Here is a 26,178-nt window from a genome sequence, read left to right on the forward strand (position 1 = left end):
GCACTGTTTACTATTTGTAGACATTTTCAGATGAGTTATGATTAATACAAATGGGGGACGGCATTAAAATGTGTGGCGAAATCTGTGTTTATCAAAATTCCCTCACACACACTCACATTCAAATGCACACAAACAGATACAAAATATTCTTATTATCACTGCATTGTTGGAAAGAGCTCTCAAAGTAATAATTTCACTGTACTATTTTACACCCATTGTATCCTGTACACGTGGCAAATAAACTTTGAAACTTGAAAAACAAATTACTCTTGTAAAAAAAATAGATTTAGTCTGATGTTCCACATTTTGGTTATGTTATTCTGTTATTTCTGGCGCCATTGATGTTGGTGCCTGCGACAACAACTAGCTGCTACCCACCAACACACCTACAACACCCACACAGAGACAGACAGATGCTCTCTCATAGCCTATATAGTATCCTCTTCCTGACAGGTGGTAAACTGAAAGGACCTCCAGAACAGATGCATTGCAGAGCATCAACACCCAAATGAGAAGAAAGGAGGAACTTGAGATGAGAAACGATGATCAGACCAAAATAATTTAATATAAAGATGTTAGGGGCCAACAAACAATTAAAAAGAGAAAAATACACTTGCTCAACAAACTTCAGCTCTATAGCTACATCATATGTTATGTAATTTATGGCTAAGATTTATATCAGTTGCCTACACACAATCAATCAATCACACAAATTCACATTGCTATTTAAAGCAGCACAGGGGATCACCAGCTCCCCCCTGCTAAAGTGGTCTATCTCGAAAAGTATGATCACTTGGATTAAAAACTGACGTTATTTTTACTAATCTTCTTTTAAACACGAGCAATCAGAACAAGAGATTAAGATATCAATTAAGTGCAGTGCATAAAGTCAGTAATTTAACGTTTTGATTATAGCAGTATACCGCCACTTGGTGATTAAATACAGAATTACAACCCACCCGGAACTGAATGACTCGGAAGAAATATACAGGGGGAGTTAACGATAGGACATGGGAGGAATCTCAATTCAATTCTCATCGCGTCTTTCTCAACCCCCATTGGAAGAGAAGGTCAGGGAGGCGGGATCTCTGGCTTTATTATCCAATAGGTTTTGAGGACGCGGGAAATCGATTTGAGATTTTCCCATGATATTGACTTTGTGTTACATTGTTATTTGTCCGTGCTACCTCAAATTTGGTCGAGGTTACAAGCATTAGCTAATCGGCAAACTAGCTAACTAATGGGGGATGCGAGCCATTGACATTGGCTTAATCAATTGACAAAAGGCTTTATGCACCAGAGACGGGTAATAGGATTACGCCATCCATTTTTGGTATTTTATGACAAGCTATAGCTAGATATTATTTTTGTTGTTGTTGACTAGCTAATTTGGGTAGCTGAGTTATCAAACTACTAGCTATTGTTGTTACAGCAGATTACAGTAAATCACCATACAGAGGCAAGTCATGGTGACTCGTACACAGAAAAAGATGATAAAATACGTGGAAGAGGGCAGTTTGATGAAGCTGAAGTCATACTTGCGGAAACACTCCGACCTTGACGTCAACTTCTCCCAGGGGAAAAAGCGCAGGACTCCCCTGCACCTGGCCTGCTCGCTTGGTGATGACGCCATCCTCCGGCTTTTGTTGAAAAATGGAGCCGACATCCTTTTGAAAGACAAAAAAGGGGACACGCCTCTACACATTGCTGCTAACAAGGCTCTGAAACATGGCAAAATAGGTAATGGAATGCCAATATTAGCTACTAAACAACAAAAATGTGTAGAATAATAAAAACATGCCTTAACCTTGTTCTTCTTCTTTAACCAGTATATGATGACCTCGTAGTGCCCCTTCAAAAGAGTTGCCCAGAAGCCATGGTTGCACCAAATAATGCAGGAATTACACCTCATGACCTACTGCAATGGATGAAATTTGAGAAGGTATGAATGTCTCGGCCATATGTATGAGTTGCTAATATGTATTTTAGGAGAGTGCTGGGACATAACCTCGTACAACCATCCAGAAGTCTTGCACATTTGGTAACCAGTCTGGTAATTATGAAGCTAGGGGTATGGTTGTATTGTGTGTACTGTACATCCCTGAGCACTGATTCTTTCTTTTCTCCAAAAGACTGCACCGAAGGGAAACACATCTAAAGAAAAAGACGCTGAGAAAGAGTGGCAAGAGAAGCTTTTTGGGGAATGCCAGGATGAGTTCTTTGAAACCTTTGGACCATATGATGGTAAGGTGACAAGATTTCACTCCTGAATAATCTGATTTCATTTAGATCATTGTCCATTTGTCTTTTCTTCTTTTTTTCCCCTCTCTTACAGCAGATTATTTATTTGAGGAGAATACCGGTGAGGAGGACTTTCAAGACTGGGCAGATAGAATTAGACAAGAGTATGTCACAAAACGGCACGCAGAAGCTCAAAGACTGGCATCTTCAGGCTCTCATGGGAAGAGGAAGAAAGGAAAGAAAGAGGCAGAGGAGGAGGAGCGTGCTAACAGAGAGCTGCATGAGCGGCTACAAAGGGAGCATGAAGAGTACCTGGCGCGTGCTGCACAAAAAGAGGAGGAGACACGTCAGGGGAAAAAACAGCACTATGAAGAGCGATGTGCAGCAACCTTCAGCACTGACACTGCAGCAGCAGTCACCACAAAGCTGAGTTATGGGGACATCCCCTGGCCGGCACCGAAGGGTTCAGTGGAGGAGATGGTGGAGGTGATGTTGCATGGCGCAGACAAGAAAGATGTTGCAGTGTTCCGTAAACTTCTCAGGCGCCAGCAGGCCGTTTGGCACCCAGATAGGTTTGCCCAGCGCTGTGGGGCCCGGCTGGCGGATGGAGACAAGCAGAGGATCCTGGACACTGTCACTGCTCTCTCACAGGAGCTCAATAGACTGGCTCAGAGCCTCCGGTGACAGTTTGACTGGAAATGGGCTTCTGAGGTGTTGAACAGTCTGTCATTTAGCCACGGCTGGTCCTGTATATGCAGCACAGTGGTTCTTTCCAGTGGAGGTCAGTTGTTTTGACCAGTCAAAACAAATCTCCACTTGAAGCACCTAATTTATTGGATAAACTTGGCTAAGCTTCTGATATGTTAAGTGAATTACATTTTTCTCGGACTGTGTACTTCTTGGCTAGTATAGGACTTTGTAAGAGATGATGTTGCTCGAGAAAATACATGTTTACAGTGCCTTGTGAAAGTATTCATACCATGAGTTTTAATTTCTACAATTGATTAAAAACAAATAACCTGTGATTTCTTAATTGCTTAACTATTGCTTGAATCAATACTTGGGAGTAGCACATTAGGCAGCAAATTGCCATTAATCTTTATGCACACCTTTGTGCAACATTTATCCATTCTTGGCAAAAGTTATGCCGAGTTCGGGATCATTGATGGACACGACATCAATCTTCATTTTTTTTATCACTGATTTACAAAGTGTCAGAACTGAGAATATTTATACCCACAAATAAATGTTGAAACAAGTTGTGTAAAGCCGGTGTGCAAAATTATAACATCCAATACCACTATTTAGTAAACACTGTTTTTGTAATTGCTACTAGCATCAATAAAATTATCAAATCATGGTAAACCTGCAGAAAAAATATATAAGACAGTTGTTACAATGATGTCAGAAATCCTGTCTGCCTCATTCAACATGTTACCCAACTGGATAGATTAGGCTATTTGGGTTAAGGATTCGGGTGATGACGAACTGAACAATTACACTCTACCCTCTAATCTGGTCTTGAAGGCAAAGTGCTGATGAGATCAAAGTGGGTTCCGGAAAAAAAACATCACAGTAAACAGTTTGATTGAAATACACTTGACTTGACTTAAAATTATAAACTAGTGGATAATATTTGACTCTACCACGACCTAAAATCATCGCACAAGCCTACACAGACTAAGAAAGGGGAGATGGTCGGCCCGAATTTGAATGATGGAATTTAATAAATCATAGGATGCCTTGGTTGCCAGAATAGGTCCACATTGTAGCTATGGTGTTTATTAGTCCCGATGTATTAGTCCCCATACAGGCTATCAGAAAAGTGACAATTTCTTGAGAAGTAAATATAGACTAATACACATTAAATGGCAATTAATCTACAATTCTCCGTGTTTTTGGAAATGTTATAGAAAAATATATTGACTGTACCAGGCCTATTGGATGTGTTAATTTCTCTCTTGCCACAAGGGCTCATAAACCTTATCGAGAATAATGTGTCATTTGCGTATTAGTAATTTCGCAATCAAAATGTGGTCATACTTGAGTGTATAGACTATGGGTGTAGTTATACACTTGTAAGAATAACTTTTAAAACTAACGCCCTATGTAAAATCTAAAGATCATTGCTGAAAGAAAAATATCTGGCAACCAGTCGCAATCTGTCGCTATAGGTGGTCAATGTACTGGGATCAAGGCTGTATTTATATTTACCCACAGTGTAACTTGTACTTTTTATTTATATGTATAATTTTGGATATTATCTGATTATTATCTGATTATATATTATTATCTGATTATATATATATATTATTTTTGTTTTGCATAATGAGCAGTCTTGCCCAGCATTGCGACGGGGATAGAGTTGACTCGTTGTGATAGCGACAGCTATTAAAGGTACAGGATGACGCGTAGTATGTGGCTCGCTCGATAAAATAGGTGCAAAGCGATAGAAGGGTTAGGGTGGGTTATAGTGTATTCTTTTTTTTCTCATATTTTAGGGGACCTAAGGATCTAAGAGCTCGAGCGCTATTATCGATTAAATAACTAAGACGGCTACTGTCACCAGGCAGAGTAATTCAGCAAAATTGAGAGAGCTCATACTCGATACAATGTATTAATTTTCGGAAACGTTATTGCGAAACGTGGCATAGTAGAAACAGACAGAGTTGTGTTGTCGCGTTGTTATGATTTATTGAACGCAAGCACCTAGGCAACTGCTACAGTTCACGTAGTGTAAATTAATAGGCCTAGGCCGGAGATTTCGTCAGCAAGGTGCCGGTGGCAGATAAGATGGGCTCGGTGTTCCGAAGTGAGGAGATGTGCTTGGTGCAGTTGTTTCTGCAGTCCGGTTCTGCATACGATTGCATAAGTGAGCTGGGAGAAATGGGTCTGGTCGAGTTTCGAGATGTAAGTACACCACCTGTCTGTCGAGCCTATGTACAGACTTGCAATGCAATAATACCAGCACAAGTGTATATCAGTTAGGCCTGTTCAGTGCCTGTCAGTTGTCAATTGTGTCTGTACCAAACATGTTCTTGTTTTCTTTGTGTGTGTGTGTGTGTGTGTGTCTGTCTGTCTCTCTGTCTGCCTCTCTGTATGTCTGTCTGCCTGTCAGTCTGCATCTTTGTGTGTGTTACAAGACTGCCAGTGCCCCCATCATTAATCCTAAATGTGCCTGCCTATCATCATTCATCCTACATGTGTCTGTCTATCATCATTCATCCTACATGTGTCTGTCTATCATCATTCATCCTACATGTGTCTGTCTATCATCATTCATCCTACATGTGTCTGTCTATCATCATTCATCCTACATGTGTCTGTCTATCATCATTCATCCTACATGTGTCTGTCTATCATCATTCATCCTAAATGTGTCTGTCTATCATCATTCATCCTAAATGTGTCTGTCTATCATCATTCATCCTAAATGTGTCTGTCTATCATCATTCATCCTAAATGTGTCTGTCTATCATCATTCATCCTAAATGTGTCTGTCTATCATCATTCATCCTAAATGTGTCTGTCTATCATCATTCATCCTACATGTGTGTCTATCATCATTCATCCTACATGTGTCTGTCTATCATCATTCATCCTACATGTGTCTGTCTATCATCATTCATCCTACATGTGTGTCTATCATTCATCCTACATGTGTCTGTCTATCACCATTCATCCTAAATGTGTCTATCATCATTCATCCTACATGTGTCTGTCTATCATCATTCATCCTACATGTGTCTGTCTATCATCATTCATCCTACATGTGTCTGTCTATCATCATTCATCCTACATGTGTCTGTCTATCATCATTAATCATACGGTTGTCTATCAGTCTAGTTAATGTGATACTTATTGACCAATTATTTGTCAAGGAAGTAGCACAAGCTGATTAAGCAAACCATTAAAAGCCTAATTGGATCACATATCGTTGTTCCGCCTATTCCGTGATTGACTGGTAGTATTGATGGAGGTCTCAATGCAGCTGTATGGTCTGACTAGATTCAGGGGCTCCAAAAACATCTTACCCAGGTACCTTGGTCACATGGTTTGTTTAGTCTAATTGAACTGACCTGGCCTAGATTTTAAAAGCAATGGATTTCGATCTTTCAAAATTATATGTTGATATTTCAGTGATACATTCTGCAGAATAGAAAAAATGGACTGGAAAGGCATCTATTTGATGAATTCCATGGTGTGAGCATTGCTCCACCTAGCAATGTCACCTAACCACTGTGCTCCTCTGGTTTCAGCTCAACCCCAGTGTCAACTCGTTCCAGCGCCGTTTCGTCAGTGAAATCAAGAGATGCGAGGAGATGGAGAGAATTCTGGGTGAGGTCACTGAGATGGACACTAAAGCAGGACTACTACCACCATACGTTTGATTTACTGGTGGGGTTTGATCAGGCTCTGGTCTACTCTACAGAATGACAGATTGCTTTTGGTAACAGCCATGCAGTCAGATTGAATTACAAGTCATGCTAAATATAGTGATGACAACAGCAGGAGAATGTATTATCAGCTAATGATATATATTTTTTTGCTGTGAAAGACTAGCTTTGTGCTAGATATAGATCTCAGTTGTTCCTCCACAAATATTTTTAGCAAGGCCTCTTTATGTTTTGATCAAACCTGTCTGGTTTTTCTAAATGTGGATGTTTCAACAGATTCCCATAATGATTGTGTGTTCTTATGTGCTCAGTCAGTGTTTGTTTAACTGATTAAACAATAACTATTTTTTTTAACTTTTTTTGTTTGGACAGGATACCTTTTGAGGGAAATCAGAAAGGCAAATATTGCAGTGCCAGAAGATGACGAAATCTGTCCAGTCGCCCCTCCCCCCAAACATGTCCTTGAGATCATGGTAGGTCTGAGATGCTGTTTGTCATGTAAAAACAAGTGAGTGATGTGGTTGATGGGCACTGCCATTGAGTGCACTGTGTTTAGGTTGAATCACTGAGTTGGTAAATGTTTCGAGATAGTATCGAGCAGGGTTTAGGGTATTGATTTTGTGTTAATAATGGTTGAGGGGAACTTATTCCCATATGATTGCTGTGGTCAAGGGGAGTTGACCGTGTGTGGTCTCTCTGCTGTGGTTAAGGGGAGTTGACCGTGTATGGTCTGTCTGCTGTGGTCCCCCAGGAGCAGCTCCAGAGGCTGGAGGTGGAGCTTAGTGAGGTGGCCAGGAACAAAGAGAAGCTGCAGCGGAATCTTCTGGAGCTGACTGAGTACACGCACATGCTGAGGATCACTCGCACCTTCGTACACAGCCGCTCCCGGGTTAGTGCCAGGTTATCATGTCTATTTACACCATACACTCTACTATCACATGACCTCGCCTCATAACTACCTCATGCCATTTAAGTAACACATACTCTTATCAGACTCACCCTTTGCTCTATTGCACTCCCAGATGCATTTGTTTGTTGACAGTGACACCATATTTTGGCTCTTGCTGTCCTCTCCGTGTGAGTTCCCAGAACCTGGAATAAGACAGGGTGAAGCAGAGACCGTGCTGACATGATACAGTCACACCATGTGCATGAATGTCACCTGACCTTGAACAATGAACAAAATATGTCAATTGGTCATGTGATTCCACAGCCTATGATGCATTGTTTTTAGCTTGCAGATTATAGGCTACACTTGACAATAGGTGTAGCAATGAAGTTCAACCATTATGTCTTAACTTTTCTAGTACAGATTTACAAACTATCTATAAACTAATAAATTAACATTTAAAAACTACTTAAACACCATTTTATTTAATCATTACCAATTTTTGAAAGAATTACCAATTGTTTTTATTAAATATAGGCTACTGGTGTTTGTGTGTTGATAATGCTAACCTGGTCTTTCCTTGTATGCAGCATGAGGCCCTTGGCCCCCAGTATGAAGAGTTCCAATCCATTGAGTCAGACTCTGCAGGCTGCACTGGTATGCAGAGACTGGGAGCCAAGCTGGGGTGAGTTTAACAGAGAAATAGACACTCACATTATGTGTAGCTAATCACATTCAGAATCAGCTTGAGTCCTGAAGAGTAAAGTATTCCTCTTGGCTGTAGGTTCGTGTCAGGTCTAATCCATCGGGTGAAGGTGGAGGCCTTTGAGCGCATGTTGTGGAGGGTGTGTAAGGGCTACACTATCCTCAGCTATGCAGAGCTGGGTGAGAGCCTCGCTGACCTGGACACGGTGAGTAGAAATAGATAGCAATACGGATTTCAGGAATCTATGTCCACCATATCAATTAATGTCATAATAAGAGGAATACTATAAGTGTTGTGTGTGTGTGTGTCCCTTTCAGGGTGAGATCAGCACAAATGTGGTGTTCCTCATCTCATTTTGGGGAGACCAGATTGGACAGAAGGTCCAGAAGATCTGTGATTGGTAAGTGTACTTTTGTCATCACAAAACAGACAAAATCATCCATTATCAGCATCAGATCTGCATCATCTGACAAGCCTGTCTGTCATTGATCTGTATCAGGCCACAATTATATCTGTTATTATTTTCTTCCAGTTACCACTGTCACCTTTACCCCCACCCTGAGAACGACGAGGAGAGGGCAGATGTGATGGACAGCCTAAGGACACGCATCCAGGACTTAAACAATGTATGTATATGTCTCTGTTTTTATGTTGAGGCAAAGCCCAAACAATGTATGACAGAGGATGGCTAGATGATTTGCATTAACACTAGTAACAATACTACATGCAAATGCTTGAACGTGCAACATCTTGTAAATGTCCCCTGGCTTCACCAGGTGCTCCACCGCACTGAGGAGTACCTGAGACAGGTGCTGCAGAAGGCCTCAGAGTCAGCCTTCACCTGGGTAGTGCAGGTGAAGAAGATGAAGGCCATCTACCACATCCTCAACCTGTGTAGCTTTGACGTCACCAACAAGTGTCTCATAGCTGAGGTGTGGTGCCCTGTCAATGACCTGACCAACCTGCGGGGGGCGTTGGAGGAAGGCTCGGTGAGTGAGGCTGTTGAGGATACTGTAGTCCTACAGATACGCACATCAACGTTTATTGGGATGAGTCTTGTCCTGTTTGATTTCCACTAGATTGGCCATATTGTAAAAATTCATGAAAACAAAAATGTGCTTTTTGGTCTTAATTTAAAGTTATGGTTAGGCATTACGGTTAGCAGTGTGGTCAAGGTTAGGGTTAGGTTTCAAATCTGATTTTAATGACTGTGGCTGTGCCAGATTGTCACCACTTTGCAGAGCTGCTTACAGTACGTGAGTCATTCCAATAAATGCTAACCAGCTACAGACACAGCGTGTTTCGTCAAATCTGACAGTAGTGTATAAATGTAATACATGGATTTTTCCCCTTATCAGAGAAAAGGTGACGCCACTGTACCATCCTTTGTAAACCGAATCCCAAGCAATGACACTCCGCCTACGCTCTTGAGAACAAACAAGTTCACCTCTGGCTTTCAGAGTATCGTAGAGGCTTATGGGGTTGGAGACTACAGGGAGGTTAGTCCAGGTGAGTACAAATACAGTTCACAGACAGACCTACAGGTAAGCTAGTTTGGAACACTTCAGACACAATATTTAGGCAAGCACAGCTGAGCACTTTTATAGCATTAGAAGTACGACTAACCACTTCATGTAAGGCAGACAGGTCAGGTTGAGCAAAGTTATATAGGACTGAATGAAGGCCAGCAAAGTTGTCCACTCTGATCATGTTTATCTCTGATTGGCAGCCCCCTACACCATCATTACGTTCCCGTTCTTGTTTGCGGTCATGTTTGGGGACCTTGGTCACGGCATGGTCATGGCATGCTTTGCCCTGTGGATGGTGCTGACAGAGAAGAGCCACAAGCGCAAGCGCTCTGATAATGAGGTAAGAATGTTTAAAAGGAAATTTCTATCACATTCGACTGCGTTTTAGTGGTCATCTTGATTTTCTTGCGTAAAATGATAGATTTCCATTAATATTGGTTTCTGTGTTGTCCTTAGATCTGGACAATGTTCTTCGAGGGACGTTATATCATACTAATGATGGGCCTTTTCTCTGTGTACACGGGGCTGATCTACAATGACTGCTTTTCCAAGTCACTCAACATATTTGGCTCAGGCTGGAGTGTTAGGGCTATGTTCACAGATCAGCAGTGGACGTGAGTCTAAACTAACACACAAAAACATGCACAAGCACAGTACGCACGTACATCTTGTCAGTGTACACTACCGTTCAAAAGCTTGGGGTCACTTAGAAATGTCCTTGTTTTTGAAAGAAAACCACAAAACTGGCTTTTAGACTAGTTGAGTATCTGGAGCATCAGCATTTGTGGGTTAGATTACAGGCTCAAAATGTCTAGAAACAAAGAACTTTCTTTTGAAACTCGTCAGTATATTCTTGTTCTGAGAAATTAGGACTATTCCATGCGAGAAATTGCCAAGAAACTGAAGATCTTGTACAACGCTGTGTACTACTCCCTTCACAGAACAGCGCAAACTGGCTCTAACCAGAATAGAACGAGGAGTGGGAGGCCTCAGTGCACAACTGAGCAAGAGGACAAGTACATGAGGGTCTAGTTTGAGAAACAGATGCCTCATAAGTCCTCAACTGGCAGCTTAATTAAATTAGTACCCCCAAAACACCTGTCTGAACGTCAAAAGTGAAGAGGCGATTCAGGGATGCTGGCCTTCTAGGCAAAGCCATATCTCAGACTGGCCAATAAAAATAAAAAATTAAGATGGGAAAAAGAACACTGACACAGGAACTCTGCCTAGAAGGCCAGCATCTCGGAGTCGCCTCTTCGCTGTTGACGAGACTGGTAGATATTCCTTCATTATTTATTTTTTTAATCCGTTGCCAGCTACAATAGTCATTTACAACGTTAACAATATCCACACTGTATTTCTGATCAATTTGATGATATTTTAATGGGCAAAAATAAAAGTGATTTAATTTCAAAAACAAGGCATTTCTAAGTGACCGCAAACTTTTGAACGGTAGTGTACCTGTAGTTTTCATTCAGCAGTAACTGGCTGAGGTTATTGTACTCATCTTCACCTTTTATTCCAGAAATGAAACACTCCAAACAAATACTTTGCTCATCCTTGACCCTAATGTCAGTGGTGTCTTCGTTGGACCATACCCTTTTGGCATTGATCCTGTGAGTATACATGCACAGGATAGTTTCAGATGCTACACACAATTATACTCTTCCTTGTGTAACCGATGTGAAATGGCTAGCTCGTTAGCAGTGGTGCGCGCTAATAGCGTTTCAATCGGGTGACGTCACTCGCTCTGAGATCTGAAGTAGTTGTTGCAAGGGCCGCAGCTTTTGTGGCCCGATGGGTAACGATGCTTCGTGGGTGACTGTTGTCTCTGTGCAGAGGGTCCCTGGTTCGAGCCCGGGTGGGAGCGAGAGGGACGGATGAAAGCTATACTGTTACACTTGTGCCTTTCACAGATCTCAAATATCCAGATTGTAACGAAGACACAGGAAGCAGGTGCAGTCAGTGAGTTTAATACGAATTAACATAAAGTGAATACACAAACAAGAGTAGCGTCTGAACATGACCATAGATACAATACTGCCTGATGGGTGATAACAATGGAGTGCTAGATAAAAAAGGAGAAATGAGGGAAGTGATGAGGTCAAGGTGTGCCTAATGAGGTGCAGGTTTGCGTAATGATGGGTTGTCAGGACCGGTGGTTAGTAGACCGGCGACATCGAGTGCTGGAGGGGGGAGAGCGGGACTAGACGTGGCAGTACCCAGCTGCAGGACGACGCCGGCCAGGAGGGCGAGGTGCGGGCCGGACAGCAAAGGTGGAAATCTCAGATGATGTTGAGATCTAGAATGTCATCCACTGAAACTCAACACTGCTCCTCTGGACTGTACCCATGCCAGTCCACCAGGTACTGGAGCCGACCCCCAGGACATCGGGAGACCAGGAGGGATCTGACAGCATAGCCGGGGCTTCCCTTGATGTTCAGAGAAGGCAGGGGGGGGGGGTCGTGGGGTACGGCATCAGCAACCACCGGGAAAAGTGAAAAGAGGGTGAGAGGTGGGCCACCAGTACTTAGCGGAGATGGGATTGAATGATGTGGGGGATACCTGGGTGTGCAGCAACAAGGGATGTGTGCGCCCAGGTCAACAGCGAGCCCTTACCTGCGTGGGCACATAGGTGCGCTCCGGAGGGCAGGTAGTAGGTGCGGGTTCCCCCACCAGAGCTTGGCAGATGTCCACGTCTACGTCCCAGAGCACAGAGGCAATGAGTGGAATGACTTCACCGCCAGGAGCTCCGGTCACCGACGTCATATTTCCTCTCTGCAGGAGTTAGTTTTTTAGAGTAATATGCACATGGATACAACTTTTGTGGGTTACCTTGGCGTTGTGACAGGACAGCCCCCACGCCCACCTCCACCACAAAGGGCAGCGTAGGATCTGGGTGTTTCAGCAACGGGGCGGAGGTGCAACACCCCTTCAGTAGGCAGAAGGCCTCATCGGCTGCAGGACTCCACAACTTACGGGACCACCTTTGAGGAGAGAGGTGAGGCGATGGAGCTGAAGTTAATGAAGTGGCGGTAGAAGTTGGTAAACCCCAAAAACCATTGTAGCCCCTTTATGGATGTTTGGACTGGCAATGACCTGACTGCCTCAACCTTCAATTCTTCCATAACCACTCCCTGCGGGCTGATCCGGTATCCCAGGAAGGAGACAACGGCCTGATGGAACTGGCACTTCTCCGCTTTGACATAGAGATGGTTCTCCAGGAGGCGTCACAGAACTACCCGGACGTGGGCGATGTGCTCCTCCAAGGTGGCCGAGTAGATCAGGATGTCGTCGATATACACGACCACCTGGCGCCCAAGCATGGGTTTGGCGGAAAGTGATGACTCACGCCTACCACCGGAGATGGATGATCATGGGGCCATCCCTCTGCTTTAGTGGATCCTGGGTTGGGAAGTAGTGGACACCGTTGAAGCTGGTGCCCCTACTGGCAATAACAGGAACAGAGCCACAGCTGTCTCCGACAGTGTTGCTCAGCTGCGGGGAGGCGTGTGGCTCTGAATCAGAACGGTTAACGAAGCAGGGAGAGAGGCGATGGGAAGGTTAAATATCCAGACTGATGGCCATCATGATGAGTGCGAGAGGGTGTCGTATGGGCATGCTAACTCCGTCTGGTCCTCTTCGCACAATCCTCTACTTAATAAGGTGCAGCGCGCCGGCACATTCCAGCTGCTGGATGCTGCCACTGTATGGAAGTTGAGGGTGTACTCTGCAGCGGTCTGGCCATCCTGCAGTAGTTGGAGTAGGCGCTTACCCCCCTCTCTGCCCTCCAATAACCGTGGCAACCTTGGACCTCTCAGTGGCAGGGGCTCCCATCTGATGAGAAATATAGTGTGAGCACCTGGGTAAGAAGCCACAGCATTTGGATAGTGTCCCGTCATGTATTTCCGGGAGGGAAAAACAGGCATCGCTGACCTGGCCGGATGCTGAATGGGCTAAGGTGCTGGCTCGCTGGGTCGACTCATGGTAGAGGATCCTCCGCTCGTTGGAGGTAACACCTCTTGAGGAAGATCTAGACGTTGAAGAACACAGAGGACCTCATCCATCACAGTCCCCGGTTGCGCCAGCTGGCTGTTCGTCGACCATCTTGGAGATGTCTCGGGTTGGCAGCTGCTTCCATTTTAGGAGGCAGTATTCTGTAACGAAGACACAGGAAGCAGGTGCAGTCGGTGAGTTTAATATGAATGAACATAAAGTGAATACACAAACAAGCGTAGCATCTGAACATAAACAACACTGCCTGATGGGTAACAACAACAGAATGCTAAATAAATGGGGAGAAATCAGGGAAGTGATGATGTCCAGGTGTGCCTAAAGATGTGGCACTGGTGTGCGTAATGATGGTTGCCAGGTGATGAAATGATGGGTTGCCAGGACCGGTGGTTAGTAGACATGAAACGTTGAGTGCCGGAGGGGGGAGCGGGGGTAGACGTGACACAGGTATTGATATTGTCTAATGTTATGTTCATGTTATGCTTTGTATCACACCTACAGATATGGAACATGGCAGTGAATCGCCTGTCCTTCCTGAACTCCTACAAGATGAAGATGTCTGTCATCATAGGGGTCATGCACATGAGCTTTGGGGTGGTGCTCAGTGTATTCAACCATCTGTGAGTGACCAGTTAGTGGTTCCTAACAGTAGTCACTACTGTGGAATACAAAACATCAGAAAGAGTTCCTCTACATTTATATAAATTTGTTCTTCCCCTTCCCTCTTCTCTTCCATTTATCCAGGCACTTCAAACAGAGGTTCAACATCTACCTGCTGTTTCTCCCTGAGTTTCTGTTCCTGATGTGTCTCTTTGGCTACCTGGTCTTCATGATAATCTACAAGTGGCTGGCCTTTGGTGCACGTGACTCCCGCCTGGCCCCCAGCATCCTCATCCACTTCATCAACATGTTCCTAATGCAGGGAGGGGACAACACCCCTCTCTACCCCGGACAGGTGGGTGTTAGTGATGGAGTCATGATTCAGAGTGTCCCCCCTGACTCTGGGTTTTCTCAGCATCTCTATCTGAATCTCCGAATGTCTCTTTTGAACGTCTCTGTACATGTGGCTCTGTGTTTGACCCTGTGTATTTTGCTCCACAGACTGGGCTGCAGGTCTTCCTGGTGGTGGTGGCTCTGTTGTCTGTGCCTGTGCTGCTGTTAGGAAAACCTGTCTACCTCTACTGGCTGCACCGGGGAGGGAAGAGCCTGCGATTGCGCAGGGTGAGTATGGTGGAAAGAGTCGTGTCATGAGTTTGTTACCCATGTGTTTTTAGTGAATAATATATGTGCATTTTAACATCTGTTGTCTGTATTTTAGGGTTATGAGAGAGTTCGGCGTGTGAGTGAGGATGATATGTCCCAAGCACCAGCTTACGCTGATGATGAGGAAGAGGGATTTGATGACCTCATGACCAGCAGGGACACCCAGCCTAAGGAGGTCATAACAACAACTGTACATACATCTCATATAAACATTTGAGTAAAAGCAGTTGTATTTCAGTCATCACTGTTTCCTTTCTATCTAGTCAATGTGTTGTACATCTTTCAGTTTGACTTTGGGGATGTGTTCCTGCACCAGGCCATCCACACCATAGAGTATTGCCTGGGCTGCATCTCCAACACGGCGTCTTACCTACGTCTCTGGGCCCTCAGTTTAGCCCATGCTCGTAAGGATCGTACTCACTACACCTTTAAAAGTCCACAGGGGGGCAATTACTATCAATTACTGTCTCCATGTTCAGATATTGATTCATAAATCTCCCTCTTACTGTGTGTCCATCTATGTGTTTGTCAGAGCTTTCCGAGGTGCTGTGGGCCATGGTGATGCGTCTAGGCCTGAGGATGACCTCCAGACTGGGGGTGCTGTTTCTGGTACCAGTGTTCAGCCTGTTCGCTGTGCTCACTGTGTCCATCCTGCTTGTCATGGAAGGACTCTCAGCGTTCCTCCATGCCCTCCGGCTGCACTGGTGAGTCTATCTGTATTCTTAACTAAGTGATGCCTTACTGAATGACCCATTCAGTCGGTCAATCAATCACTCTCTGTTAATCACTCATCCACTCTCACATACTCTCTCATTCCCCAGTGGTCACCTACTCTGTATACTTTTTTAATCTTTAACTCTCTTCTAATTATTCACTCAGTCATTTATTCACGCATGTATTCATACTGGTTATTTACATATGTGAATGCTCTCCTTTGTAGGGTGGAGTTCCAGAATAAGTTCTATCATGGGACGGGTATCAAGTTTTCCCCCTTCGACTTCTCTGTCCTGCCCTCAGTCTTTGAGCAGGACGGTTTACTGTGACCAGCGACAACGAGATTCACTGGATTTGAATAGGAAATCATGTACCAGGAAGGATGCTCTGAGTTAGAACAAGATGGCACACTGATGAAGAGGAGAAACTGCAGGGCAGTGGTGGGATGACTTGTAGCAAAGTCTTTCAGCATATGACTTTTGACACTATTGGCTGCACTGACTTCCTTACATCATAATTGTGTCCATAACCAGCTAACCTCAATTCAGTGGGATTCAAAAGTTTTCATCTAGGTCTGTTGATATGTACTTTGTCATATTCTGGAGGAATTGATTCATCTCATATAGTGGTCACTTTAAGCCAATTTGGTGGCTCTGAGCATTTTATTTGCTTTTTGTAGAAAATTATAGTGTATTTTAAAGCTAATTTATTACTTGACTCATATTCATCTGAGGCAACTTTAAAGTACAGAAGAAAAAATATAGAGATTCAAAACATAAAGGACTAGAGGTCTTATCAAATATCCTGATTTCTAGTGCCATAACAATTTCTTCCCGATAATGACAAATGCGAATACCATGGCTGCTAATTGTGCAGTTTTTCAAAGTGCTTATACACATGAATACAACTCTGAAGAAATAGTATTGTCTAATGAATTGTAAACTTGTAGAACATATGTTCCTCCAGTTTTGCCATTATACACTCCTTGTGACATTTCGGGAGGATAAAAGATGACAGCTCATTTACAAGTTTTTGCAGAGGACATTGCCACAGAGCACTTTTCAAAGAACAATGCAGAAATGATTGTACAATAAAAGTCAGCATTTTCACTAATAACTATTACTCTGACGATGCCAAATGTTAGGAGATACTTACACCAAGACAAATTGCACAGGCTTGAAATATTTGTTTAAATGTTGGTGGTGAAGGACATCCACTGAAGTTGACTTGAAGCTCAAATTATAATTTTTGTAGACATTAATTGGACTCTGACCATAGACTGTTTGATCCGTCTGGATGGTGTCTATAGTGAAGGGAGGTGCAAATTATTTGATAGTTGGTAAATGGATCACTGGTATCATCATGATTCATGTCATTTAGCTTCATGTATTTATTTATGTATTTTTAAGAAATTAAGATCTTAATCCTTTTTTAGACCTAGTTTTTGGATGTGATGCACAAATGCCAGAAAATAAAGAGTCAATGCTCAATACCATGAATACAGACTAATCAATGACATTTTCTAGATCTTGTAAATATATCTCATTTAATATTCCATGAATACAATAGGTATTCCAAGTGGCTGACTAACAAGTTCCTGTGTGGATTAAAGTTTTCTTCAGATTGATGCCATGTCCATTCACACTTTTACTGAAGTATTTCAGAGAGGAAGAGGCAAAGCGAGAAGTTTTACTCAGCTCAAAATCTGCCCACGAAAATAAGCCTACAAAATTAGGAATTTTTGTATGGAGGTCAATGATGGTGTCAAATTTGGTCAACAAACAATGTAATTGCCAATTTTCCATGTGAGGGTTATTTGATTGAATATACGTTTTGTAATGGTTTGGATGTTAGGAATGCACTGATATAAATGGACGCATGTGGCATTTCTCAACTTTGAAAAAAAAAACTTAATTGTGACTGCTGGTATAGAGCTGGATAGAAGATTCATCATGGATATAACCCATTTTAGCAAGAACATTGCCATTGAGGGCTTCTGCCATTTTAAAGTAGTCAACTGAGTGAGGATTCCTTTGAGTTGGGAGAAATCAGCCAATGAAGAAGAAAATGTACTACTTTAAAATAAAGATAGCCTCAATGGTGCTGCCCATGCTGTCACAGACAGCATAATGGCACATATACAAAGATGAGTCCTCTATCTCTATGGCCTGTTGTTCACATGCGTATCTGCCCTCTTATTGGCTAGAATGGTCCCACCTAATCTTACATCTTTGAGGACATCTATTTCCATTGTTGGAGCAGTCACTTGACTATCTTGTCAGTATAATAGACTCCCTTTGACTGTGTCCACTCCCCAGGGTTTCGACTAGTTACCACAGCCACAAAGTGAAAATTGGCTATATCATAAATATTCATGAAAACAGGTTAGGATTGAGGTTAGGATTAGGTTTAAAATCAGATTTTAAGAAGATGAATGGTAGTAGAAGCATCAGGGTGTAGGAGGGAGATTCTTAGACGTGAGAAGTGTGCAGGCGGACATGAGACAAAGCAGTGTATAGTATTGATGGAAAAAGTTGTGTGTATAAACTTTAGGGGTACCCATGGTACTGGAGATCAGAAGTGTCTGGTGAGAGAAAGGCCGGTTGAGGGTGCCAGGATCACATTAGTGCAGAAGGTGTTGTATGCTGAGGCAGTGAAGAGAGTAGTAGAGGAAGATAGGGCCCAGGGTGAGAGATTTTAAGAAGATCCTTGTGCGTAGGACAAGGCCAATACAGTACAGAGTGATAGGAATAATGTCTTTCAGGAAGGTTGTTTTTTTGCCGTTCATAGCCATGGTTGTCAATTGTACGGCAGGAATGGAATGTAAATCACAGAGGATAGATGTTGTGGTGGCAGCTGCAGAGAAGTACTTTGGTATACGAGATTTTACTGCAGAAGCGTTACAAGATGTTTTGAACTATAGTGTTCAGTCCTCCCAGGCTGTTGGCCTGGAGTAGAATCAGATAGAACCAAAGTAGTGGAATAGTGGTGAGGTTGTAATGGGTGCAGTGTTAGTTGGTAGGGCAAAATATATACAGTACCAGTCAAAAGTTTGGACACACCTACTCATTCCAGGGTTTTTATTTTATTTTACTATTTTCTCCATTGTAGAATAATAGTGAAGACATCAAAACTATGAAATAACACATATGGAATAATGTAGTAACCAAAAAAGTGCTAAACAAATCAAAGTATTTTTATTTTATATTTGATTCTTCTAAGTAGCCAACCTTTGCCTGGATGACATTTTTGCATACTCTTAGAATTCTCTCAACCAGCTTAATTTCTTTCCTTCTTAATGCGTTTGAGCCAAATTGTTGTGTTGTGACAAGGTAGGGGTGGTATACAGAAGATAGCCCTATTTGGTAAGACCAAGTGTTACGAAAACTAGGAGTGGTGGGTGGAATCAGGCGCAGAGAGCAGGGTTCAGTCGTTTTGTCAAATTTATTCCCCAGCGCAACAAAAACGGTTACGCCAACACACAGGGCGTATATAAGTTGCCAGTCCAAACAATAGGACAGAAATAGTCCGGCGAATAAGGATATGAACAAAATAACACCATCCAACACAGAGTAACAAAAAACAAGCCGCACAAATACCCAGCGGGCCTAGTGCCCTTAAATAACCTACAAACAAAACCCTAATACAAAACAGGTGTACCCAATTAACCAATAACCAAAACAAACGGAAAGGGAATCGATGGCAGCTAATAGACGACCGCCGACCGCCGAGCCCCGCCCGAACAGGAAGAGGCACCATCCTCGGCGAGGTTCGTGACACCAAGTCCATATTATGGCAAGAACAGCTCAAATAAGCAAAGAGAGACGAGAGTCCATCATTACTTTAAGTCAATACGGAAAATTTCAAGAATTTCAAGTGCAGTAGCAAAAACCATCAAGCGCTATGTTGAAACTGGCTCTCATGGGTAACGCCACAGGAATGGAAGACCCAGAGTTATCCTGCAGAGGATAAGTTTATTAGAGTTATCAGCCTCAGAAATTGCAGCCCAAATAAATGCTTCACAGAGTTCAAGTAACAGACACATCTCAACATCAACTGTTCAGAGGAGACTGTGTGAATCAGGCCTTCAGGACAATGGTGGGCCAAATGTGCGCCGCCCTATGGGACTCCCAATCAGGGACTGTAGTGACGCCTCTCGCCTCTTGCACTGAGAGGCAGTGCCTTAGACCGCTGCACCACTCGGGAGCACTTGCAGCAATTCATGGTCGAATTGCTGCAAAGAAACCACTACTAAAGGACACCAATAAGAAGAGACTTGCTTGGGCCAAGAAACACAAGCAATGGACATTGGATCAGTGGAAATCTGTCCTTTGGTCTGATGAGTCCAAATTTGAGATTTTTGGTTACAACCACCATGTCTTTGTAAGACGCAGACTAGGTGCACGGATGATCTCTGCATGTGTGGTTCCCACCGTGAAGCATGGAGGAGGTGTGATGGTGTGGGGGTGCTTTGCTGGGGACACTGTCTGTGATTTATTTAGAATTCAAGGTACATTTAACCAGCATGGCTACCACAGCATTCTGCAGTGATACGCCATCCCATCTGGTTTGCGCTTATTGGGACTATCATTTGGTTTTCAACAGACCAATGATCCAACACACCTCCAGGCTGTGTAAGGGCTATTTGACCAAAAATGAGATTGATGGAGTGCTGCATCAGATGACCTTGCCTCCACAATCACCAGACCTCCACCCAATCGAGATGGTTTGTGATAAGGTGGACCGCAGAGTGAAGGAAAAGCAGCCAACAAGTGCTCAGCATATGGGGGAACTTAAAGACTTTTGGAAAAGCATTAAAGGTGAAGCTGGTTGAAAGAATGCCTAGAGTGTGCAAAAGCTGTCATCAAGGCAAAGGGTGGCTACTTTGAAGAATAAAAAATATATTTTGATTTGTTCAACGCTTATTGGGTTAGTACATGATTCCTTGTGTGTTATTTCATAGTTTTGATGTCTAGTGGTTAGAGCATTGGACTAGTAAGCAAAAGGTTGCAAGTTCAAATCCCTGAGCTGACAAAGTACAAAATCTGTCGTTCTGCCCCTGAACAGGCAGTTAACCCACTGTTTCTAGGTCGTCATTGAAAATAAGAATTTGTTCTTAACTGACTTGCCTAGTAAAATAAAGGTAAAATAAAAAATAAAATAAAAATTATACAATGTAGAAAATAGTGTAAATAAAGAAAACCCCTTGAATGAGTAGGTATCCAAACTTTTGGCTGGTACTGTATATATATTTTTTTCCCACAATTGTAATGAATTCATACTACAAAATAGTAGGCTGAAACACAACCAATACAATATGTGGCGGCATGCACCTATAACATTTGTTTGCAGACCGCCATAATATCAAAGAGGATGAAGCGCTAGAAATGGGAAGAGTTTTGACTTTGTGGCTGTGGTAACTAGTGATGACAGGTTAGGGGTTTGATGAGCTCTGCACAGAGTGGGTTCAGGAGAGGAATGTCTGCCATTGATGCCCTGGTGACAGTTAGTACAGAGATAGCCAAGGCCCTGATAATAAAAGTGGTGATGAGTGTTGTGTTTTTTGTCATTGAGAAAGCTTACGATGCCATGTAGAGGGAAGGGTTGTTGATCAAGTTGAGTGCATTGGACATTGGAGGACATCTGTATAACCGGATCATGAACTTCGATCGAGTCATATGGGTGAGGGTGGGGTCAGAATTGTCAATGCAGTTTGAAGTGGACAATGTTACTCCTCAGGTAAGTGTGGTTAATCAGGTCTTGTTCACCCTGATGATAGATGACATGTTTAAAGAGGTGGGACAGGGAGTGTGTGTGTCCTTGTATGCTGATGATGGGGCTGTATGGAAGAGAGGTGGGAATGTGAAATGTGTGATGAGGAAAATGCAAGTTGTGGGAGTTGTGGAAGATTGGTCTCTAACAATGGGGGTTTAGGATGTCTGTGGCCAAGTCCTACTTTATGGTGTTTTCTAGGAGGAAGGTTAAAGATATTAGGCTGCCAATATACAGTATAGGCATGGTGTCTGAGTTGAATTATTTAGGTATGTGGTTTGATGAGTGGATTACATGGACATGTTGAGCATATTGAAAATAAGTGTAGGAAGGTGCTGAACCTCATGGAAACAGTGGCAGATATGATTGGGGGTCGGATAGACTAACACTGTTGTATATGTACCATGCATTGATCAGGTCATTTTTGGATTGTGGGTGCTTTGTGTATGGATCAGCAGCCGAAACGGTGCTACAGTGCCTGGATAGAATACAGTCAAGGGCTCTGAGATTGTGTATGGGTGCCTTCAGGACAACGCCTGTTGAGGCATTGCAGGTGGATAGTGAGGAACTGCACTGAGGATAAGGCAGGATAAACTTGCATTAGCGTACTGGGCAAGGTTGAAAGGGAGTTCAGAAGGACATCCCGCTGTCACGGCAGCTGGGGAATGAACGGAGCGAGGAGACATTAGCATAGGGCATACAGGTGGACAATCGAGCAGAAGGTGGTAGAATATGGACTTTGGGAGAGAGAGATAGGGCCAGCAATTGCATTGGGGAACATTCCTACATGGCTGTTTCCCGAAACCAAATGTCGATGTGGACATGACTGAGGACAGGAGAGAATGGGGTGAGGACCTGAGAGGAGAGATATATAGATACTAATTTTTATTTGTTTTTAAGGACAGATGGTTCACAGGATCCAGTCAGTAGAAAGGTGGGGGCTGGGATGTATATCCCAGATTTCAATGTCAGAGTATGTAAGCGGTTAACTGATTATGTGGCAGTGTATGTGGCAGAGTTGATGGCCATGATTATAGGTCTGAGATGGGTGGAGGAGGTGAAACCACTCAGAATGGTGATCTGCTCTGATTTGGCTGCAGTGTTGAGTAGTGTGAAGACAGGCAGGTCGGGTAGGGTAGACTTGTTTGTGGAGAGGTGTGGAGGGTAAGAGTGCTGTGAGGAGAGAGGGGTAGATATGCAGGTCCCACTGGGCCGAAGGGATGTCAAGTCCTGATCCGGGCAAAAGGGCTCGATCTTCGGCAAAGGGAGTGGGATGCTAGTAGTAAGGGGAGGCAATTTTATCATGTGGATCGGTCAATAAAGGAAGAGGTGAGGAGTATGGGATGTAGGACAGAGGAAGTTGTGTGGAGTAGACTACGGTTTTTGGGCACACAGGTTTGAATACCATATGGATTATTGGGAGACATGAAACAGGAAACAGGTCTGTGTGATGAGTGTTTAGTGGAGGAAACAGTGGAGCATGTGTTGATATTTTGGGAATTGTATGATGTAAGTCGCTCTGGATAAGAGCGTCTGCTAAATGACTTAAATGTAAAATGTAAAAATGTAGATAATCTCTACTTATGTGAAAGGGCTAGAGAGGCTGGATGGGATTGGGGTTTGGGTGGTGTAGTGGGGGAGAGGAATTGATGTCTAGGGCTCTAGTTCACTTTCTTAGAGGAACAGGACTAATGAAGATAATTGAATGTACAATGAACAAAAATATAAACGCAACAGTGTTGGTCCCATGCTTCATGAGCTAAAACAAAAAATCCCAGAGATGTTACATATGCACAAATTGGTTTACATCCTTGTAAGTGAGCTTTTCTCCTTTGCCAAGATAATCCATCCACCTGACAAGTGTGGCATATCAAGAAGCTGATTAAACAGCATGATCATCACACGGGTGCACCATGTGCTGGGGACAATAAAATTCCAGGGAGTGTACGATTGGCATGCTGACGAAAGGAATGCCCACAAGAGCTGTTGCCAGAGAATTGAATGTTAATTTCTCTAGCATAAGCCAAATCCAACATTGTTTTAAAGAATTTGTCAGTACGTCCAACAGCCTCACAACCGTAGACCACATGTATGGCATTGTATGGGCGAGCGGTTTGCTGATGACAACATTGTGAACAGAATGCACTATGGTGGAGTTGGGGGTATGGTATGGGCAGGCATAAACTGCTTCTTCCATGGTCTAGTACTCACCAGACATGTCACCTGTTGAGCATGTTTGGGATGCTCTGGATCAACATGTATGACAGCGTGTTCCAGTTATCATCAATATCCAGCAACGTCGCACAACCATTGAAGAGGAGTGGGACAACATTCCACAGGCCACAATCAACACTCTGAGGAACTCTACGCAAAGGAGATGTGTCGCACTACATGAAGCAAATGGTGGTCACACCAGATGATGACTGGTTTTCTGATCCACACCCCTACCTTTTATTTTAAAGTATCTGTGACCAGAAGATGCATATCTGTGATCAGAAGATGCATATCTGTATTCCCAGTCATGTGAAATCCATATATTACATCCTAATGAATTCATTTCAATTGACTGATTTCCTTATATGAACTGTAACTCAGTAAAATCTTTGAAATCATTGCATGTTGCGTTCTTATTTTTGTTCAGTATAGTTAGGCTGTGACTGGCCTCACACTCCAGCACAGTAGGTGTCAATGTATGCACATTGAAAGCTGGATCCGATCCACTAAACCAATCCTGAAGAAGAAGAACTAGTGATGACCAGTCCCGTTTTGTGTGCAGGAAACATGGCTTAAACCGACTGTGGAGTTTATTATACAGGGATATGTATTGGTTTGTGTTAAGGGAATTTTTATCTATAATGACTAATTATGTATACATTTCAATCAGGATGTACTAATCAGAATACTAAATTTTACTGTATATGTATGAGTTTTCTTTCTTGATCCCAGTACTGAAAATAATGTGTGTATGAATGTGGTCAAGAGTTTAGAACAATGACGGTCTGTTCCTTTGTACAAATGAATGAACTATATCTACAGACTGACTAGAATGCTTATCTACACTGACTGACCTTGGCTCTAGGCGAGGAGGGAAGGCTTGAGAGCTATAGAGCCTTTCTACCAGTGTGAAGAAGAGACGGAACATTTAGAAAATGCTGACGTCATTTTCAGTTTATACCCTGTGGTAAAATGTGTGTGTACTCAGTACTCTCTTGAATGAAGGCTGTTACTTGACTTTAATACCAGGGCTCTGTCCATTCCTATAAAATAAGGGTCCTATAAATTCTTATGAATTGACAGAGTGTTTAATTTTAATTGGGAATTAAAACCGAGGAATTAAATTCCTTCAACAGTTTGTAGGGACAGAAATGTGGTGGTGGGAGGGGGGGTGCTAGGCAAGGTATTGAAGAGGAATATGTGGTGGTGGATGTTGAGAGGAGGGGTGCTAGTGAACTAATATAATCCTTGTCGGATATTGGACTTGGAAGTGCTGGAGAGGGTGTGATTGGCCAGGATAGAAGTATAGTATTGTGGTGTGGGGATTTTAATGCCCACAACATGCTCTGGGGGGAACAGATGGGTGGAAATTGTGATCTGACAGAAATGAAAGAGCTGGTGTACCTGAGTGATGGCTGAGGGACCAGGATTGATGTAGCCACAAGGAAAGAGTCTGCCTTGGACTCTGTACCCGCCTGCCTGACCATTCTGCCTGCCTTGACCTCGAGCGCGCCTGCCACTCTGTACCTCCTGGACTCAGAACTGGTTTTGATCTTTTGCCTGTCCACGACCATTCTGTTGCCTACCCGTTTGTTTGGATTATAATAAATATCAAAGACTCAATTCATATGCCTCCTAGGTCTGCATCTGGGTGTCACCTTGTGCCCTTATACAATCTGGCATCCAGTATGATGGGAGGAATCGACAGTATTTTATTTTTGATTTTCCCTTTATTTAACCAGGTAAGCTAGTAGAGAACAAGTTCTCATTCACAACTGCGACCTGGACAAAATAAAGCAAAGCAGTGCGACACAAACAACACAGAGTTACACTTGGAATAAACAAGTGTACAGTCAATAACACAGTAGAAAAAAAGAAAGTCTATATACAGTGCGTGCAAATGGCATGAGGTGGTAAGGCAATAAATTGGCTATAGTAGCGAAGTAATTACAATTTAGCAGATTAACACTGGAGTGATAGATGTGCAAGTAGTGATACTGGTGTGCAAAAGAGCAGAAAAGTAAATAAAAACAATATGGGGATGAGGTAGGTAGATTGGGTGGGCTATTTACAGATGGACTATATACAGAAGCAGCAATAGGTTAGCTGATGTTTAAAGTTAGTCAGGGAAATATAAGTCTCCAGCTTCAGCGATTTTTGTTATTCGTTCCAGTCACTGGCAGCAGAGAACTGGAAGGAAAGGCGGTCAAAAAAGATGTTGGCTTTGGGGATGACCAGTGAGATATACCTGCTGGAGCGCGTGCTACGGGTGGGTGTTATCGTGACCAGTGAGCTGAGATAAGGCAGGGCTTTACCTAGCATAGACTTATAGATAACCCTTGAGCCAGTGGGTCTGGCGACGAGCATACAGGTCACAGCGGTGGGTGGTATAAGGGGCTTTGGTAACAAAACAGATGGCACTGTGATAGACTGCATCCA

At 43.1% G+C, this 26,178-nt stretch overlaps 2 protein-coding genes across 3 annotated transcripts; both read left to right on the plus strand.

The window, feature by feature from the left end:
• The first annotated feature begins 1,188 nt into the window (after positions 1–1,188).
• LOC135544361 (NF-kappa-B inhibitor-like protein 1) lies at positions 1,189–3,500 on the plus strand. Of its 2 annotated transcripts, none has more exons than XM_064971907.1 (4): positions 1,189–1,740; positions 1,830–1,942; positions 2,133–2,244; positions 2,336–3,500. In XM_064971907.1, the coding sequence occupies exons 1-4, from the start codon at positions 1,467–1,469 to the stop codon at positions 2,923–2,925; spliced, it is 1,089 nt and encodes a 362-aa protein (XP_064827979.1). In that variant the 5' UTR covers positions 1,189–1,466; the 3' UTR covers positions 2,926–3,500. The 2 variants fall into 2 exon arrangements, with proteins under 2 accessions (XP_064827979.1, XP_064827980.1); XM_064971908.1 differs by having other exon boundaries at positions 2,339–3,500.
• Positions 3,501–4,578: 1,078 nt separating this feature from the next.
• On the plus strand, positions 4,579–17,252 carry LOC135544362 (V-type proton ATPase 116 kDa subunit a 2-like). The gene is made up of 20 exons (XM_064971909.1): positions 4,579–5,151; positions 6,501–6,579; positions 7,011–7,111; positions 7,390–7,527; positions 8,118–8,212; positions 8,312–8,438; positions 8,551–8,633; positions 8,766–8,859; positions 9,010–9,222; positions 9,592–9,742; positions 9,963–10,102; positions 10,219–10,376; positions 11,288–11,378; positions 14,278–14,396; positions 14,521–14,731; positions 14,878–14,997; positions 15,095–15,214; positions 15,326–15,443; positions 15,572–15,743; positions 15,980–17,252. Exons 1-20 carry the CDS (start codon positions 5,035–5,037, stop codon positions 16,080–16,082), a joined length of 2,550 nt encoding a protein of 849 aa, XP_064827981.1. The 5' UTR covers positions 4,579–5,034; the 3' UTR covers positions 16,083–17,252.
• Positions 17,253–26,178: the final 8,926 nt, after the last annotated feature.

The sequence above is a fragment of the Oncorhynchus masou genome, chromosome 8 (assembly GCF_036934945.1).
Source record: "Oncorhynchus masou masou isolate Uvic2021 chromosome 8, UVic_Omas_1.1, whole genome shotgun sequence".
NCBI lineage: Eukaryota > Metazoa > Chordata > Actinopteri > Salmoniformes > Salmonidae > Oncorhynchus > Oncorhynchus masou.